General features: G+C 41.6%; 1 protein-coding gene across 5 annotated transcripts in view; it reads left to right on the forward strand.

Moving 5' to 3' along the window:
* Window positions 1–17,976, forward strand: part of homer2 (homer scaffold protein 2) — a 44,490-nt gene that overhangs the window by 18,095 nt on the left and 8,419 nt on the right. For 4 of the 5 annotated variants that reach the window (XM_088922397.1, XM_088922398.1, XM_088922399.1 and 1 more), the window contains 3 exons: window positions 14,009–14,140; window positions 14,701–14,793; window positions 16,843–16,982. In XM_088922397.1, the coding sequence (XP_088778523.1) occupies window positions 14,009–14,140; window positions 14,701–14,793; window positions 16,843–16,982 (365 nt within the window). Of the gene's footprint in view, window positions 1–6,608; window positions 6,872–14,008; window positions 14,141–14,700; window positions 14,794–16,842; window positions 16,983–17,976 lie in introns of all 5 variants that reach the window. The other variant, XM_088922401.1, reaches the window with a different exon arrangement.

Raw genomic sequence — 17,976 nt, forward strand, 5'->3', positions numbered from 1 at the left:
CCAATAGGATAAAACTCCATTAACGCAGCCTGGATGTACTTTTGTCTCCAAATGAAAACACTTTGCATTTGATATCAGTGTGATTCATAGCATTGACATCACTGCAGCTCTTAATATTTGATAACTTAACGAGTTGAACTTAATCTCTGTGGCTATGAATGAAAATTAAACCCTTTCTGCAGCATAAATACTTAATTGCCACTTTAACATGTTCTTTTAATAATACTACAGATTTGGCATTAAAAGAAAAATGAAATGCCCATTTCAAAATGTTTCCTATTTTCCTGCCTGTCTTTATACTGTGTATTTACATGGCATGTTTCTATGGAAACGCTTCACTCTTGTTTGGAAATGCTGTCTGCAGAGATAGTGTTCAACACGCCCAGCCCCTCTGTCAGCACTGCCTGGCCTTGTATTTGGGTTTATGAAAGTTCACAAGTCAAATTGGAAAATATAACTTTGAATTACACAAAGAAAAGTAACTTTTTGGAACCCCCCGATTTAAAATGGAAATATTTTCTTGGTTTTATGTTAGTGAATGTGTCCTCTATTCCTGTGTTTACTCTTTATGAAATGTTGGTCTTGTTTGGTCTTGGTGGGGGGGTTGCTCTCTCACATCTTCTATGAACACAGAAGCAGAGACAGGCGACACATTGTCCTGTGGCTTAAAAAGGGAAACAGTATTTTATTTATAAATGGTTTTTTTAGCCTTTGTTCTGTTATATGGCCAGACACAAGTTTTGGATATGTGGGTACATGATAATGACTTTATTGGGGCGTCTAGTCTCTGCAGTAGCTTGACTATCAAGTCTGGGACACCACATGGGCGAGATGTAGATACTTCAAGGTGCTGAGGGGTTTTACAGTGTCCCAAAAATCCACCAACGTGACAATCACGTGTACCCCACAGGGATTGTCATTCCTCAACAGGAACCTTTCACCTCTGGGTGAAAAATGCCTGTAAATGTCTGGGCACTGTGCCATGTAAACATTCAATGTCTTATACTTTTCACATCACCATCTAAACTATAAAAAAGTAACAAAAGCAATTGTAAGCTCCAACAAGGCTATTCAGTTATATTAACTCTAGGACTCTTCCTTGGTTGCATCTGAAAAGCTGTGCATTTTCAAGGTGGTTAGCCATTCATTTTTCAGTATCCTTTACTCGTTTTCTATTTTTTGGTTGAAACAGAATGCCAAAGTAAGTATTTCCTCTATAATTGTTGCGGTGTCTGGCAAAATATCTTAGATGCAAAATTATCATCTTGTTTCAGTAAAAGCATCATGTCCTTTTAAAACTGAACAGGATGTAAAAGCTGGGACCTCAGAAGTCTACGGTCTGGTTTACTGCCCTGATAGAAACGCATCATTAATAGAGACAGATCTAGAATACACAGTCAGGAGCCTAAGGTTTCTGATATAATTCTATGCAGTAACTTGATATTCAGTGTTTAAGTCACATCCAAACATCTCATTAGCTTTTGTAAAACCCCAGACTGAGTTGCATAGAGACATAGAAACTCTGTTAACCCCAGAACTCTGTCCCTCTTGAATTTGATAGATCTTTAATATGCATTTTGCCTAGAATCACTCCTGAGATCACAGGAAAGTAGTACATTTCTGTGCCTCTGATCTTTTTTTTGCATGCGTGTGTATTCTAATCATCTCGTCTAAGCTACGAAAACGACTACTTTTTGTTTCTTGATTTCAGGAAAAATGAATGAGAGATATTTAAATAGGTTTTACTGAGTCACTGGTATTCCATATAATGTTTTCATTAATACTGTAATCTCTATGTAGTCAGAGCATGAAGTCTTTGTAAAAATGTCTGTCGCACAACAGACACAGGTCATAGTACCTGCCCTCTGTGAGCTCAGTGACAATTCCTATGCTACATCTGTCAGCCTATCTCACTGAATGTGCAAAGAAATCTATCAGCAGCCACAGAATGCAGTGAGTCATTGTAAAGGAATTAATAATTTGTGCCACTATTCCTCTTGCTGCATTAATCCTTGACCATTGACATACTGTAAAAAACATTTTAAAAAGCTACCAAACAGTAAGAAACACAGTGTGATGAACGGCGTGTTGACGTGTGGGGAAGGCATTGCTGAGAAATTCGTCTTTATTTTAGACATAAAAGATACATTTAAAATGTAGCCATGATGAGTGTGTTTGCTCAGAACCTGCTCACCCCCTGCAATTGTAACATTTCCTTCATTGTAGTTAATGGGGATTTTGAGATAGGTAGTAGAAGAAACAGCACAGCTTCCATGTAGAGATGATTAGCCATCATTTCATCATCTACTAGGGGTCCCAGTGCCGCTGCAAGCTACTATCCATTCTAAGCTTTCCTTGTCGACTTGTCGTTATTCTTTTTAAAACATGCACACTGTGCTCCGCTTCTTCCTTACCACTCCTGCCTGCAGTTAGAATCAGGGGCTGGTCTTTTCCTTTAGCATGCCTCAAACAGTGAATTACTGGATAGTTAAAGCAAGCAAAAGCTCTTTGAGGGGCGCAGTCGTTTATTAATGCACGAGAAATAGCTCAATTCTAAATCAACACGACATTTATGTATGTGGACTGTGTGAATTTTAACGAGCCTGACCAAGAATCTACATGGTAAATTAGTACTCATCTAAAAATCAATTTAATGTTCATTTGTAACTAAAACAGTACTGGATCCATTTATATGAATGTTTATTTTATTCTCTTTCACCCTCCACAGCATCATTAAGTACTTTTAGCAGTACTTTTCTTGCTATGTTTTTAAATGCTGTAGTAACGCTCACCTGTCTTATGAATAGTTACATAATGTGTGTCACCTAAAAGTCCTTTACAGCATGTGTGACACATTAAATATCCTGACTCAAGTGTTTAATGTCATGTTCAGTCCATATTAGACCACAAATGAAAGAGGCTGACAAAAAGGAGCTGGAACATTAAAAAAAAAATCTTGGGCTGAAAAACCCCACAATATCAGGAGGCACTGAGAATCTCAGCCTCATATCCCACTGAAACGGAGACAGACCCACCTGGACAGGGACCATCCCAGCTGGCAGGCTCCGGCATTGGCAAGGTCTTACTCTGGGACAGGAGCAGAGTGGGGGAGGGAGCCATAACTTGGCAAGTTAGACCCTGAATTAGGTATATAGCTCTGCTGCTAGGTTTGTAATCCTGGCTGTTCATCTACAGCGACTGCAGAGAAACACCTGCTTGTCCTTCAGTTGCTTTTCCTATATCTCACTGCCATCAAATTGGAGAAGCTGAAAAAATTGGGTTTATCATGCTTTCCTAAACCCATCAGGAAGCCAGCCTGAAAACCCCTCACAAGCATTCCTTGCCAGAATCCCCAGAGGTAATTTAATATGTCCTGTCATTTGAATGACCAGGAAATCTGTTAGAAACCACAGTCAATCCCTTCAAAGTGTCTTGTGTCATTAGTAAAAATGCTAGCAGGTGTCTCCATCACTTGTATTACTGGGATGTAGGTTGCTTTATAGTAATTAGACATTTGTCTTCACATTTTCTCCTCATTAATATGACTGAATTACCTTAAGTGACAGACAAATTCTAAAGGTAATGAATAATTCACATAAGCATTTTTGTTTTGAAGGAGAAAATATACAGTGCCTTGCGAAAGTGTTCACCTCCTGACAAAAATGTCCCATTATGTTGAATTACAAATGATGTATACATATTTCTAAAGTGAATATCAATGCTTGATGAATGCAGAAGTTAAATGTCACCAAAAACGTGTGAGAAGTTCACTGAGTGGATCCACCAACATCTACCTAGTTCCTGCTAGCAAATCAAACCATTTAGCACAGCCTACACAAATCTGTTCATATATGAGGGCTAAATGACAGCATGAACTGCAAAAAATCAATGTTTATAGGACATCATGCCAGTGGATAAGTTTTCCCCACTTTCTGTGCTAAAACACATTCAGAAACATTTCTAATTGCTTTACTGATGATTTTTACCATAGAAACCACTTTATTCTTTTGTGCATGCTCTTTTTTGTAATGTTTTTTACTTTATAGTAATTACTATACTTTTGCGGATGCTTTGTTTTAATTCACTTCGTTGAACTTGTTTTAGGCTGCAGCAGTTGTAACTGCAGTAATTTGAGCTGGAGCTTCAGCGAAGCCTGGGTCACCTGTTGTGACTCGGCTTGAATGTACATCTCACTGGTCTCGCCTCTGTAGGGGTAAGAGAGGAGAGAGAAAGTGGGAGAGACGAGAGGAAAGGCACTCAGTTGAAGTGGCTGGGTGACAGTGACTCCTGGTGCTTCTCAGACACATTGGCACAGAACGAGTTTTGAGTCACTGGCAGCTGGTGCCAGCAGGTTCTGGAAGGTTCCGGTTCATCTCATGTCTCCACTGGCTCTTTTCCCCTTTTATCCCATTGGTCTGTCTGGCTGTAGGAGCAGCTTGGCTGTCTGTGTATGGCCAGCCACACAAGTGAAGCAGGCCTGTTAGGGCCACATCCACAAGTCACAGTTTTGTAACAGGATTTTAATCATTTTATATTATTATAACATCACCAATTATTATAATTCAGCCCCTAATGAAGGGGTCTAATTAGGCCACACTTCACATAGTGCACAGTTAAAGCCTAATAGTGACATTACTTTATCTGACATTAATCTGAACATTTTTCAGTTCAAAAGGCACAGACAAGTATTTATGCAGCCTCTACTCATCCCATTTAAATTTAAATGGGATTAAATTCGGAAGGAGGAATCTGCTGATGGTAATTTATTGTGCAGTTACGGTCCTATAAAATAGAAATCACTTTTGATTCTTCATCCAGTATTTCATCTCTTGCCATGTTTAGGATGATCCACCTGTGAGTCATCGGCCCTCCAAGCCAATACGCATCCTGCACTGCTTGTGAAAGAAATAGAAATGGTTAAGTCCATAAAAGGTGGAAGTTGCTGTGGTTTGCAGTTTAAGAAGGATAGTAAAGCCATTATTTGATTTTTTTTTTCCCAGAGTCCCCATCGCTTTCCCCATTAGTTCACCTGCTGGAGAAAATAGAGCCATTGACGTCAGCATCAGCCACGAATCTATGCTCTGAGGAGTTTTTTTTTCTTGCTGTGAGACAATTCTCAATTCCTAATAAAGTTTCATTTCAGTTTTGTTTTTTTGCTGTCTTGCTAAAGTTATTTCCATATGTAGAGTCCCAGGGCAGTTATTAGCAGTCTCAGTGCTGCTGTTTCAATAATATTAATCAAAATTGGCAAAAGCCTGGTTCTTTCTTCCTGTGCCAGGCAAAGTGCTCTCAGGATGCAGGCAGCGAAAAAGTGAGTTATCATGCGTGATTGCTCGATTCATGTCCAGAGCACGGGAGACATGCTGTGCCAGGCTGGCTTAAGAAGGAGCTGCAGTTACAGTTGACCTGCTACGAGGTGCTGCTTTACAGCCCCTCATACATTGTAAATAGCCACACCAGGGGTGACGGACGTAGTTATTGGTTAGTTGGTAAAGGATTTAGGAATTCACTTTTTCACTTTTTCTTTTTGTTTTGTATCTAAAAAGCATGAGTGGGACTAATGGGGGATTGCTTTTTTTAATGCCAATGTGCCCACCAAGAGGTTTTATGCATGCAGAGACTGAGACTACCTGAGACTACCCTCTTTAAGTGTAGCGTCTGTCACAGCTGCCCTTGCATGTGATCAAGGTCGAGACATTCCTGCAAACCTGCAGAGTGAACAGTGACAGTAAACAACATTTTCCTTCTTCACTGTTGACTGGTACACAGGAACAGAGCTGGTTTTCAAAACTAGAATCCATTGAATTTCCAGGATGTTTAAATTCACAGACTCCAAATCTGAAGCTTTGGAAACTATGAAGATTATACCTTTCAGATTTAGGAAATTTCAGTATCACATATTTTTGGTGCATTGCCGTTAGATGGTGTTAACAGTGTTATTTACTCTGCTGTCATAAATCTGGAATTATGAAAGTTGATTCAGGCCGTGGGGTGGTAAGGTAAGGCAGTGGTTAGCATTGCTGCCTCACAGCACTGGAGTCTTGGGTTTAGTTCCACGGGATACATGCTCTCCACATGTTAGCGTGGGTATCCTCCCACAGTCCAAAGGCAGGTTAATTGGCCTCTGGGAAAGTCGGCCCTGGCGTGAGTGTGTTTGTGTCTGCCCTGAGATGGACTAGCGTCCCATCCAGGGTGTATCCTGTCTTGCACCTGTTGCTTGCTTGGGATAGGCTTCCCCATGACCCAGTAATGGACAGAGCAATTAGAAAATGGATGGATGGTTCAGGCCATGCAAATTAGCCCAGGTGTTTGAGATAAATGGAGGCTTTGAATGGATTTCCTACATACCAAATACCCTTTTGGCTTACTGCCTTAGTAAACTGAACATTACTCTTTATTGAATCGAGTACCTTTATTACCTGTCTTGTTCTGGACAGCGAGGGCAGTCTTCATCTAGGGCTTTCATTCAAAAGAACACAGTGAGGGTTTGAGTAGCCTGGTGACTTGGCAGTTAGTGGTGCCCAACCTTTATTTTATCGTTTAATTGTGTGGTTTCTCAGGGGAAAGCATTCTATTGACTGGAAACAAATTTCATTTTGAATTGCTAGGATGCACTGTAAGTCACCTGGATCAACGAACCTGAGAGACAGACTGGCTCAGCGTGGAAACGGAAAGGGAAAGCCGACCAGTCAGGAGCGTATAAGGAAGAGAGGTTTTTGCCACGGATTATTCTTAAGATTCCCTCTGCTGATTATCCTATTATGCATCACATGACCGAGGGATGGGACAGGCCTAGAAAGAGTCACCCACAGTCCACACTGAAGCCCTTACCTCTGCAAATAGTCGTTTACTCCTTCAGCTATATTAAGAAGTAAGTTAGTTTCTAATTTGTGATTTGGGTTGCTGAATATACATAGAACGTTTTGCAGCTACAGTTGGTAAAATCAAAATGTGTACTCAAGCAAGCATAATGACAGTATACAAACGAGAGGTTTCTGCGAATCTTAATGCCTCAGCTTCTTATATTTGATCAATATCCTGCTTAACATTATAATCTTACGGGATCAGCTGTTCAAGGCTTGATGAAATCATTGCTCATCATCTCTGCTGAGCAGACGGGTCAAGAGTCTGGGATCTCGTCATGTACAGTCCAGCTGGGGACATATCGCACGGAAGTCCTCTTCCTTAAGTTTGTGTTCAGACGCATCTCCTCCATCAGTCTGTTCCGCTCAGCGCTTGACTTAAGAGGTGATGTCTTCTATGGAGTCACATTCGCTGTCATTTTACTACACTAAAAAAAACGTTACTGACCATTTTATTTTTTTTAAATATTAATTTAATGATTATTTACATTTCAGGAAATTTAATGGCCGTTTTAGCAGTCGACGTATTACATTTGCAGATTTATTTAGTGTTTTTCTTAGTTTTAATTAGATTTTTAAATATATTTTTCAAGACAGAATTTATTTTCGAAAATGTAGTTTCTGCTTAAATGGGGAAGTGAATATCACTTTTTGCCCTTGAGCTGAGTATCGATTTTCCTTTTTTTTTATAAGGAGCAGCTCAGGAATCTGTCTCTTGGCCTTACACTGACAATATGGAAGTTCTTGTAGATTTTTCTGTTTACAGCTCCATCCATAGATTTGCAATATTTTTCATCGCCTTTTCAGGCAATGAAAAGGTATCTAAAACTCTATCAATATTAAAAAATAAAAATTCTATCCATATTAGAACCTATTTGTTCGTCTTTATGGAATGATAACCCATCACAAAATGTGAATATTTAATATACATATCATGATATCTTTAATATTTCTGAGGAATACATTCCAGATGTTCACAATGAAACAGTATATGATGGGAAGAAAGTCTGTAGACATCAGTGCCACAGTGAAACTAAATGCCAAATCCATTTTGGGATGTAAATAGAAAAAACGCCGTAAATAGAAAAAACAGGTGCCGTCCTTCGGATGAGACGTAAAACCAAGGTCCTGACTCTCTGTGGTCATTAAAAATCCCAGGGCGTTTCTGTAAAGCGCTTTGAGTGGAGTGTCCAGAAAAGCGCTATATAAGTGTAAGCAATCATTATAATTTTTATTAAAACATTTTGTTTTGTTTTTTAGTATAAAGCCATCACTAAACTTACTGTTACCTCTGACCTTGAATGCTAGACATTTCTGTTCGCAGAACTGGTTCCGTTTTCAGTTTTCAGCTAGAGTGAGCTTGACAGGCCATACAGCTGTCTGCAGAAGAGCCGTTTTACTTAACCTTCATTGTTTTTCATTAAGGCACTTCCCCCAAGACAGAAAGAGCTATTTTACATTTGATAACGTAACCTAAAATTACCACAAAAACCACTAACATTGTAAATTGCGTTGGCAAAATACATTTCAGGTCCATTGACATTAAGGCTTGGGTATTAAAAAGTGTTCTGAAATGCATCCTATGGAGACTGTAATAATTTTAAGGATGCATATAACTGTATTATGTATAGAGAAAGAAAAGACCTCAGATAAACCAAAGAGTGGATTACTCTCAAAGGGTTGAAGTGTGGAGGAAAAATAAACTTTATTTTTACCATTGCTAAAATTTGATTTTATATTTTATATTATTGGGGAAAAAATCTTATGTTGCGGAGTAGGCAAGACTGGAATTCAGAACTGCAAGGCTGTTGGTTCAAATCCTGGGTGAGGCTGTATTCGTGTGCAAAGGGCTTCCCACAGATCCCTGCAGCTGTATAAATAGTTACCAATGTAAGATTAATAATGATTAAAAAAACAAGTTACCGTTAAACTTCATTCATAGTGATGCTGGAAGGATAATGGTGTTTTGTCCTGAAACAGCTGGATTTCCAATACTTTGTGCAGCAAATGGTCAAATAAGCTTGATTCGTGTGCTTCAGGCACATGCCCCAAGATTATCTTGCTATTGCTTCTGATTATATTAAAATAATACGCATTAGCAGTAGCTTCTGAATCCAGTCAGACATCAAATCTGAGACTATTTAATGCTGTGCTGATGCATTCCGGAGACTCTCTGCCTGTCCTGAAGGGCTCTGAAACTAGGAGATGCCAGACAAACGACGTGTTTCGCCAACATGCTCTTCACTGTAATTCATTCTTTTCAGGCCTCTGCTTCAGACACAAGCCTGCCAGGTTGCCATGATACAAGGGATGCATTTTAATTAATCTGTCTTCTATTTTAGCTTAATTGTGGGGTGATTTGCATACCCCCCTCCCGTTCAGCCCAGGGTCTTTCCATTCCGACGGGCACACGCCGACCACCCCGATCTCCTGCCCCTGCCTCCGGAGCGGGGGGAAGGAGGGGGACAGGAGGTAGTCCAGTGAGCCCGGTAGACGAGGCAACAAAATTAGCTCTTTGTAATCAAGCCCCCTCAGGGCCTCTTGTCATTTGAGTTTTCAACTATTATCACTGCTATGCATCCCCATGCCACATCCTTTGCAGCAGTAACAGGGTTTTTAAAACATTGAAAGATGTGCTCAGCAGCAGCCTGGCCAGAGCAAGCGGAATATGGCGCATCAATGGGCAGCCGCACTGTGGGAGCTGCTGGCTGTGATTCGGCCGGTCTGCATGTTCTGCTCTCCCATTTTGCAGAGCAAATGTTTGTTCTGATAAAACTTTCCCAATCAGAATGCAGCATGAATTCAATTTCAGTGTTTCTGTGTATAATGAAGAATGGTGGCGCTATGGTTAGCATTGCAGCTTCGCAGCACTGGGGCCTGGATCCAGTTCCAAACCTGGGGTGCCATCTGCATGGAGTTTATGTGTTCTTCCTGTGTTCCTGTGGATTTCCTCCCACAGCCCGAAGACATACTGGTAGCTTAATGAGTTTCTGGGAAAACTGGCCCTGGTGTGAGTGTGTGCGTGTCTGTGTCTGTGTGTGCCCTGCGATGGACTGGTGTCCTGTCCAGGTTGTATCCTGCCTTGTGCCCGTTGTTTGCCAAGTAAGACTCCAGCTCCCCCAGTGACCCTCTACTGGGTAAAGAGGTTAGAAAATGAAGAAGTGAATGGATGGTTCAGGGCATGCAATTTAACACAGGCATTTGATATAAATTGGATGGAGCGGGTGGAAAATGGGTGGATGGACAGACATGTCTATAATGTCCAGAAATCCCGATTCTTCATGCACGTGACAATGGCTTTGTGACCGAATGTACATTTTTAGTCCCTATGGTTTAATGCAACGGAACAAACTCGCGTCTCTCAAGTCGAGAGTGAAAAAAACGTTCCATTTTTGAAAAACAAAGGTACTGATGTGAAGGAAAAGCCTTCCGGAGATTGCTAGGGCAGAATTATTAGCATTGTGTGGTTAAGACCTCAGTCATTGATGGGTGGGTCCTGGAAGACCAGCTGAAAGTCAGCCACTGGCTGGATAGCAGGGCCATCAAAGACAATTTTTACATTATCTGCTGTTTCTTAGTAACAGTTCCTGTGCAGGAGTGTTGCTCACAAGTCCAGCAGGAGCTGCAAATGCTTCTCAAAGATCAGATGAAAGAGGTAAGTCTGTCCTACAAAATATTGGCCCACTAAAAATGACAAAATAATTTAGAACTTTTTTCTCTTTAGATCTCCCTGGCAAAAAAAAATATATTTTTGAGTACTTACTGAGCTTCCAGTAAACTGACAGAAGCAAATTTTTAATTGCATAAGAAATTTGAGGTTATGTAAATTGCTCATCAAAAGTAATAAAACGAGGCTTTAAAGATTCCCTCTATAATCCATGAAATGCAATACATGGAGCTCCGTATCTATGCATGTTTGCATATCAATCTGGAGAAGAATTGGATGAAATGTCTTCAAATATGGCATTATGGTGGAACAGTGCCTCCCAGCACTGGGGTCAGGAGTTCCATTCCGGACCTGCGGTGCTATTTATGTGGAGTTTGCATGTTCTCCTTGTTCTCATGGGTTTCCTCTGGGTGCTCCAGTTCCTCCCATAGTCCAAACATATGTTGGTAGGTTAGGTAGCTTTTGTGAAGCTGGCCCTTGTGTGAGTGTGTGTGTGTGTGTGTGTGTGTGTGTGTGTGTGTGTGTGTGTGTGTGTGTGTCTGTTTGTGCCCTGCAATGGACTGGCATCCAAACCAGGCTCCAGGCTGCTGTTACCCTGAATTGGATAAGCGGTTAGAAAATGAATGGATGGCTCAGGTATGATGTGATTATAATGTCTTCAGAACAGAGAACTGAACCAGAGGGCTTTTAATATTAACTATAAGATAGCAAATTGTGACAAACAGGGAGCCATCTAAAACCTGTTTGGGGTCTGTTTTCACCCCATGTGCAGTTTCATTTGAGGTGAAGCGTGGAATAGTAAAAAAAAACCTGAATGCATATAAATGTTAGTTTGTGCTGTTTGCTCTAAGCCCAGGATGTCTAATGTGAGGTCTCTCATCTCTGGAAAAGGTTAGTACCCAGAAGCAGAGGCTGTTTCTTATTTGAACAAAGCCTTTTTGTTTGGTGTGAAAGTGCAGTACTAGTTTGTTTCCAGGGGTGATGTTCAGTGAAGTGGAAGAGAATGTCTTGGATCTCATTATTACAGATGTGTAAAGGTAGCAGGAAAAGTGTTCTGCAGTAGGGATATGAGCTGCCTCTAGACTCAGCCATTAATGCCATACAGGGTGCGCAATAAAGTTATTTTACTGTGCTTCTTTTTATGTGTGCTAATGATGTCACTAAAGTTCACATACTGTATGTATTTTAATATCCTGCTGTTCCTTGCATTTGGGGGGAAAACAAACTGCCACAGACATTCACATTAAGATGATTGGAGGTGTTCAGCTTTTAACGGGAGCCTAGAAAACAAGGGACTGAGATTTAAAGTTACAGACTTTGGTTCTCCTTTAAAATGATATATTTGTAATTTGAATTTTAGCCATCAGTGCTACAGTATTTGAAACTGAAGCAATCGGTAACCACAGAGAAACACCTCTAGTGTAGTAAAGGGGTCAGCAGCCTTTAAGAATCTTGTGGAACTCCCTTGGGCTTAGTTAGTCAAGGACAATGGCATGTCGTTTTTCAAGCTAAATGGAAATTAGGCATGTTTGTAATGTATTCTTCAGGTTTTAAAGTTTTGGAACCTCGTTTTGGAACCTTGGTGAGATTGTTTGTCTTGCGTGGCAACATAGCAACAGAAAACAAACGCCTTAAAACAGCTGGAAAAGATGTGCTCCGACTCGTGTTCCAGAACTCCAGCTGTCCTTGTACCTTACCGCTGGTTTTCTCATTCCGTCTGAAATGAAATTACAAGGTTGTACAGGTTTAAGCAATGGTTTATCTCCTTGGGGGATTCACTCATTTAAAATGAGACAAGAGATCACGAATTAGGCAGCACTCAAGTCCTCCAACCCCTGAGTTACAGGGACTCTTTCTCACTTCAAAGGGAACATCAGTCTGTCTAATTAATGAATCAAGCAGTCAATTAATTAACATTATTTTGAGTTTTTCATCCCAAACAATCCAAAAGGACTTGACATATAGAGGAGACTCTTTTGTTCCCCTCGTGAAGGGTGATACACAGCAGCTCTTCGGCTCCAGCAGCACTGCACCACAGTAGATCAGGAGGCGAGAGAAATTCAATTAATTGCCAATCGGATTGACGGGAAACTTTAGGTCGGCCTAATTGTGCCAGCCCAGGGTGGGAAGGTTAACACAGTTACTCTTATTCAGGACATGAATACCCAGCTGGAAGACCTGCAGCAGGCAGCTGTGGAGTTCAGCAGAACGGTGCTCTTCAAGGATCCTTGCAGGGCAGAGATGCAGCTGCTCTTCCTGCTGTGGCGCTTGTCCCTGGTCCCACAGCTGCGCACTTATCCCACCTAATCTCCGGATCTCGGCTGTGATGCCAGAGCCATGTGTGAGCGAGGAGTGGCAGTCGGAGTCAGGGACTAGTGCTGACCCAGAGCGGAATTTCACTCCTCATTTTCACTAGAGCTGACTGTGATTCATAACATGAAATGTCCTGGCTCGAGAACAGTAGTGTTTGTTTGTTTTTTATGGTGGATTTTTCACAACAGTTGCAACCCAGTCTGACCATTAGGGCTTCATGTGCGTGACATGGGTTCTTTTTTTTAAACTTTTTATTTAACGATGAAAGAATGAACAAATACAACATATACATGTACAATACACAGTAAAATCATTTACAGCTTTCATCTTTCTTTTGACTGTATAATTTTTTATATAATAAACTATCTACATTATGCCAGCATGGATGGGAGGTTAAAACTAGAAATATAGTCAGCAAAAACACAACAAAGAACCAACAATCTAGACAAAATGCTGTTTCATCCTCTTTCACAGAACAAAATCAGGTCTCACTGAGGCCACAAATTCAATCCAGGCTTCCCAGTATTTGCTAAACCTTTCTGCTTGTAACCTAAGAGAAAAGGTGATCTTTTCCATTGTCACCTGGGTTCTAAAGTCTCTTGCTATCTGTCTCGGGCACGATCGCTGTGCTGTCATAATCCTGCAGGTAGAGTTTTATCACATTCTGACTCTCTGGAGGAGAGCAGGTTTCCCATCAAATCCTTCACCTCATTCAGCCTTTTCAGGACTGGATAAAGAAATGCAAAGGTGAAAATGGAATTGTAAATGTGGGTAATCCTAGTGTGAAGAGGAGAGGCATGATGATGCAGTGGGGCTGGATTCCGCCCCTGGAATGTTATCTATGTGGAGTTTGTATGCTCTCCCCGTGTTCAATGGGTTTTTGCGGGGTGCACTGGGTTCCTCCCGCAGTCCAAAGACATACTGGTATGTCAGTTGGCTTCTGGGAAAATTGGCCCTAATGTGAGTGTTTGTGTGTTTGTGTTTGTGTCTGCCCTGTGATGGACTGGTGTCCTGCCCAGGGTGTACCTTACCTTGCGTCTGTTGCAAGTTAAACATTTGGTAAAATGCTCTGAACTATCTTCCGTTTACTGAAGCAGAGGCAGAGGCCAATATACTATTTGTGCTTCAGCAATCCTTAGCATTCTTTCATTCTTTCCTCCCTCAGGTGATCATCAACAGCACAATCACCCCAAATATGACCTTCACCAAGACATCGCAGAAGTTCGGCCAGTGGGCGGACAGCAGGGCGAACACGGTCTTCGGTCTTGGCTTTGCCTCAGAGCAGCAGCTAGCCAAGGTATGTGTGACAGAGCCCCATGGGCCCATTGGGCCAGAGCTCATCCTGGATTCCATGGCTTTTAGTGGACTAGAGAGCACGTGACTCCCTCTTGGAATGAACACCAGTCCATAACAGGGATTACACCTCTGGAATGCTGGTCCCCAGTTATACAGCTGGGTGGACTGGACTGGTGAATTGGGGCACAGCAACTCGCTGGTACAAAAGCAGTGTCTGCAGCAGGACCCCAAACCCACAACCTGTCTATCATGAGTCCAGAACCTTAATCAACATAACTTGCTGGCCCTCTAAGGTATGTGTATACTGTATATTAAAATATATATAAAAAGGTTCTGAGATACTAATCAATTTTGCGTAGGGTGGTGTCCAACATGCTGTCAATCAAATGTACATAAGAACTTCATCCATACCATGAAATAATAATACAATGCATTTTCTGAAAAGCATATACAGTACTTCTGGAAAATCTTCCACAGGATAATTGATTTGTTTCATGATTCTACAAAAAGAATATTGAAGAAACACCTTCTGAAGCAAATCTTTCTCATTTCTTAATACAGTTTGCTGAAAAATTCCAGGAAGTCAAAGAAGCAGCAAAACTAGCAAGAGACAAATCTCAAGAAAAAATAGAAACCTCAAGCAATCATTCCCAGGTAATCCTCGCTATTACTGGTCTTTTCCCTTCCATGCCTCCAGTTGCCCAGACATGGACATTCTAATCCCGTGGCTGTCGAATCTTCAGCAGAGCTGTATCGTACACGAGGTCACCCTGAAATAGATATTGCTCGCAGGCAGTAGTGGACGCCTGGTGATAGGGTAAAGTAGGGTGAAAGGTCATGAGATTGGGTGTCGCTTATCAGGGGCCAGTGTGGAATTCCGCCTTCTGGCAGGAGCCAGAAATAGAATGACGTCAGAGCCGCAGAGGTCGAGTTTCCAGAGGGAAGGAGGAAGAGCTTCTGGGAATTAAATTCCTCCATATGGCTCAAACACCAACGGCACAAGGGACAGGGTTCCAGAAAACCATCTTCGTCATTTTCCATTTGCAGCTTTGTGTTCGTGTGACAGGCAATTCTATTAATGGGGAAATTAGAGGTTGCTCCGGGACTGACATAAGGGCCACTCCTGTATGATCCATCATGTCATCAGTATGGTTCATGTGCTTCTCAAGGACACTGACTGCAGGGCTGCAGTTCTGTTTTAATATACTGTAATACTGAATGGGCGTTCCAGTGCCCTGAGCTCCGTTCTGGACTTGGGGTGCTATCTGTGTGCGGTTTGTATGACTTGTGTTCATGTGAGTTTCCTCCCACAGTCCAAAGACAGTCTGGTTGGTTAATTGGCTGCTGCTGGGAAAATTGGCCCTGTTGTGAGTGTTTCTGGGGGTACCCTGTGATGAACTTGTGTCCCGTCCAGGGTGTGCCCTGCCTTGCACTCATTCCTTCCTGGAATAGGTTATGGTTCTCTCGCCTGAATCCTAAATTGAAAGAAGCAGTTAGAAAATGGATGGATTGATATCAACGTTTTGCCTCTAGTATCCAGAGACAAAAAACAACAATGACATTTAATTTTTAGGCCCTCAATATTCATTTTCTGTTAGTTTCAACAGCTTTAATTTCTTTTTTCATTTAATCTGTTCGCAGTACATAAATATGCCATAGGTTTGCTCTCCTCAGCCTGGCAGGTGGAAGGAGCTGACAGTAAGACGCTGTCCAGATAAACACTCGCTGCTGCCAAACCTTCTTTAATATGTTAATGTCCTCCGACTGTTGCTCATGTGTTTGGTCCCTCAGAGAAAATTTGAGCCCACTTTGCATACATTTTGTCCTGTCACAGGGTAAGATAGCCAGGCCTGATGTCCCCCGAGTGGAGACGAGAAAATATGAGAAAAAGATCATTTTCTTCAGAGCTAGACCTCTGGGGTTTGCTGCCTATTTGTGGTACAGATGAAAGTCATGAGCATGGAGCTCATTAATGTCTCCAAGATGGCTCTGCTTAACAAAGGTGTGTTACAGTGTAGCCTCTTTGCCTGCAATGAGATGAATAACTTTTCATTATATCTACCTGTATATGTATATAGCAGATAGGAGAATTAAAGGAGTTTTTTAAATGTGAGCGTGACCTTGTTTTTATCAACTTCATGGATGTCACTGGCCAATAAAAGTACATTTGCATAAAAAAACACATTCAATCAAAATTAGCACAGTCCGGTTTTGGATTTCTATAACCCAAGTAGCTGTTACGTACAGTACATTAACTAGCTTACATAAGCTGCACACTTACCCAGGCCATTTTTTCAAGGTTTTCTTAGTAATTACCTTTCAGAATGTTTGAGCATTCGTTTTTCACTTGTGTTACAGTGTGTAAACAAAGGTAAAATCAATTAATATCTAATGTGTTTGATTTCAGGCAACAAAACATGTTACTTATGGAAAGGGTGTTCAGACTTTCCATAGGCGCTGTATAAGAAAAATCGATATGCTCACTCACGAATTTTGTTGACCTGCAAATGAAGAGGAGGAAGAAAGACGAAAGCTAGTTAGGTTTGTTTGGCGGGGTTTGAAGTCGCAGAGTGGTGACTCTCTGGCGACAGAGAATCAATGATGTTTGCATTTAAAAATAGAGCCCATTATCTCCGAGTGGGTGCTTGGCATTGTTTCAGCAATGCCTGCGGTCTGATAGCCCTGTTGCTTTTCCACCGTCAGGAATCTGGGCGCGAGACCCCCTCCTCCACACAGGCCTCCAGCATCAACGGCACAGACGACGAGAAGATCTCGCACGGCGGGCCCGTGGACGCACAGCTGAAGAGCGAGAACGACCGGCTGAAGACGGCACTGGCACAGGGGTGAGGCCACGGCGGGCTCTCCGTGCGGCTCGGGCGTCGCTCTTCCTCTGCGGTCGGTGGCCTGAAAGACTATCGGTCATTTCTGCGTCCTCACCAGGGCATGAGGAGCTGGGCGGGCGACCTTCTCCTTTCCTCCAGGGCAGCGCATCTGTGCATGGCATTGCTGTGCAAAAAGTTTATTGTTCCACACTCCCACCACCCTTTGTGTAAAGAAGTTCCTCCCGAACTTGGGTTTAAAAGCACTTCCACATAGTTTCCACTCGTGCACTCTGGTTCATGTTTTGCTGTTTATTTGGAAGATATCCACTCTGTTGAGTAAATAGATAGATAGATGCCCTGGTACTCTTCTCTGTTTAAAATTAAAAATGTTCAGTTCCAGTTCTTTCATCTTGTCAATATAAGACATTCTTTCAGATCCCACACTGCATCTGGTTGCTCTTCTCTGGACAAATTCCACAGCAGTGGAATCTTTTTTTGTAAGATGGTGACAAAAATGTGCAGAGTATTGCAAATTCCTAGTGTTTTGTACAAATGAACATAAACCTTGATTTTAATTACACACTTTTAACCACACTTTTATCCTACAAATCTATTGGCCATTTTGTCTGGAAGATCTAAATGACTTGTCAACATTAATACTTAAGTCAGTTTTTGGTAGCCACTTCAAGTTTACTGTGTAACTTTTTGCATTTGCTGTATCAATAGTTTTTTGCTATGTTTATGTAGTACTCTGTACTGTTCTATACTCTCGGGTGGCAGTCAAAATATTTCTGTCCAGAGAATCCAGAGATCTTGCGATATACAGATCGCATTTATTGCATTCCTTGGTTTCAGAAATATTTTGTACTTTGTGTTTTTTCCATTTACAAGAGCGGTCTTGCTCTTTTATTAAAGTGGACGCAGGCTCACCAGCTTTCTGTATTTTTTGTCACACTTCACTGTGAGGTTCAAAACTCTCCTGTTGCACTGATACTTCTTGGTGATTGCTGCAGGG

This window comes from Atractosteus spatula, chromosome 7 (assembly GCF_055471065.1).
Source record: "Atractosteus spatula isolate fAtrSpa1 chromosome 7, fAtrSpa1.hap1, whole genome shotgun sequence".
NCBI lineage: Eukaryota > Metazoa > Chordata > Actinopteri > Semionotiformes > Lepisosteidae > Atractosteus > Atractosteus spatula.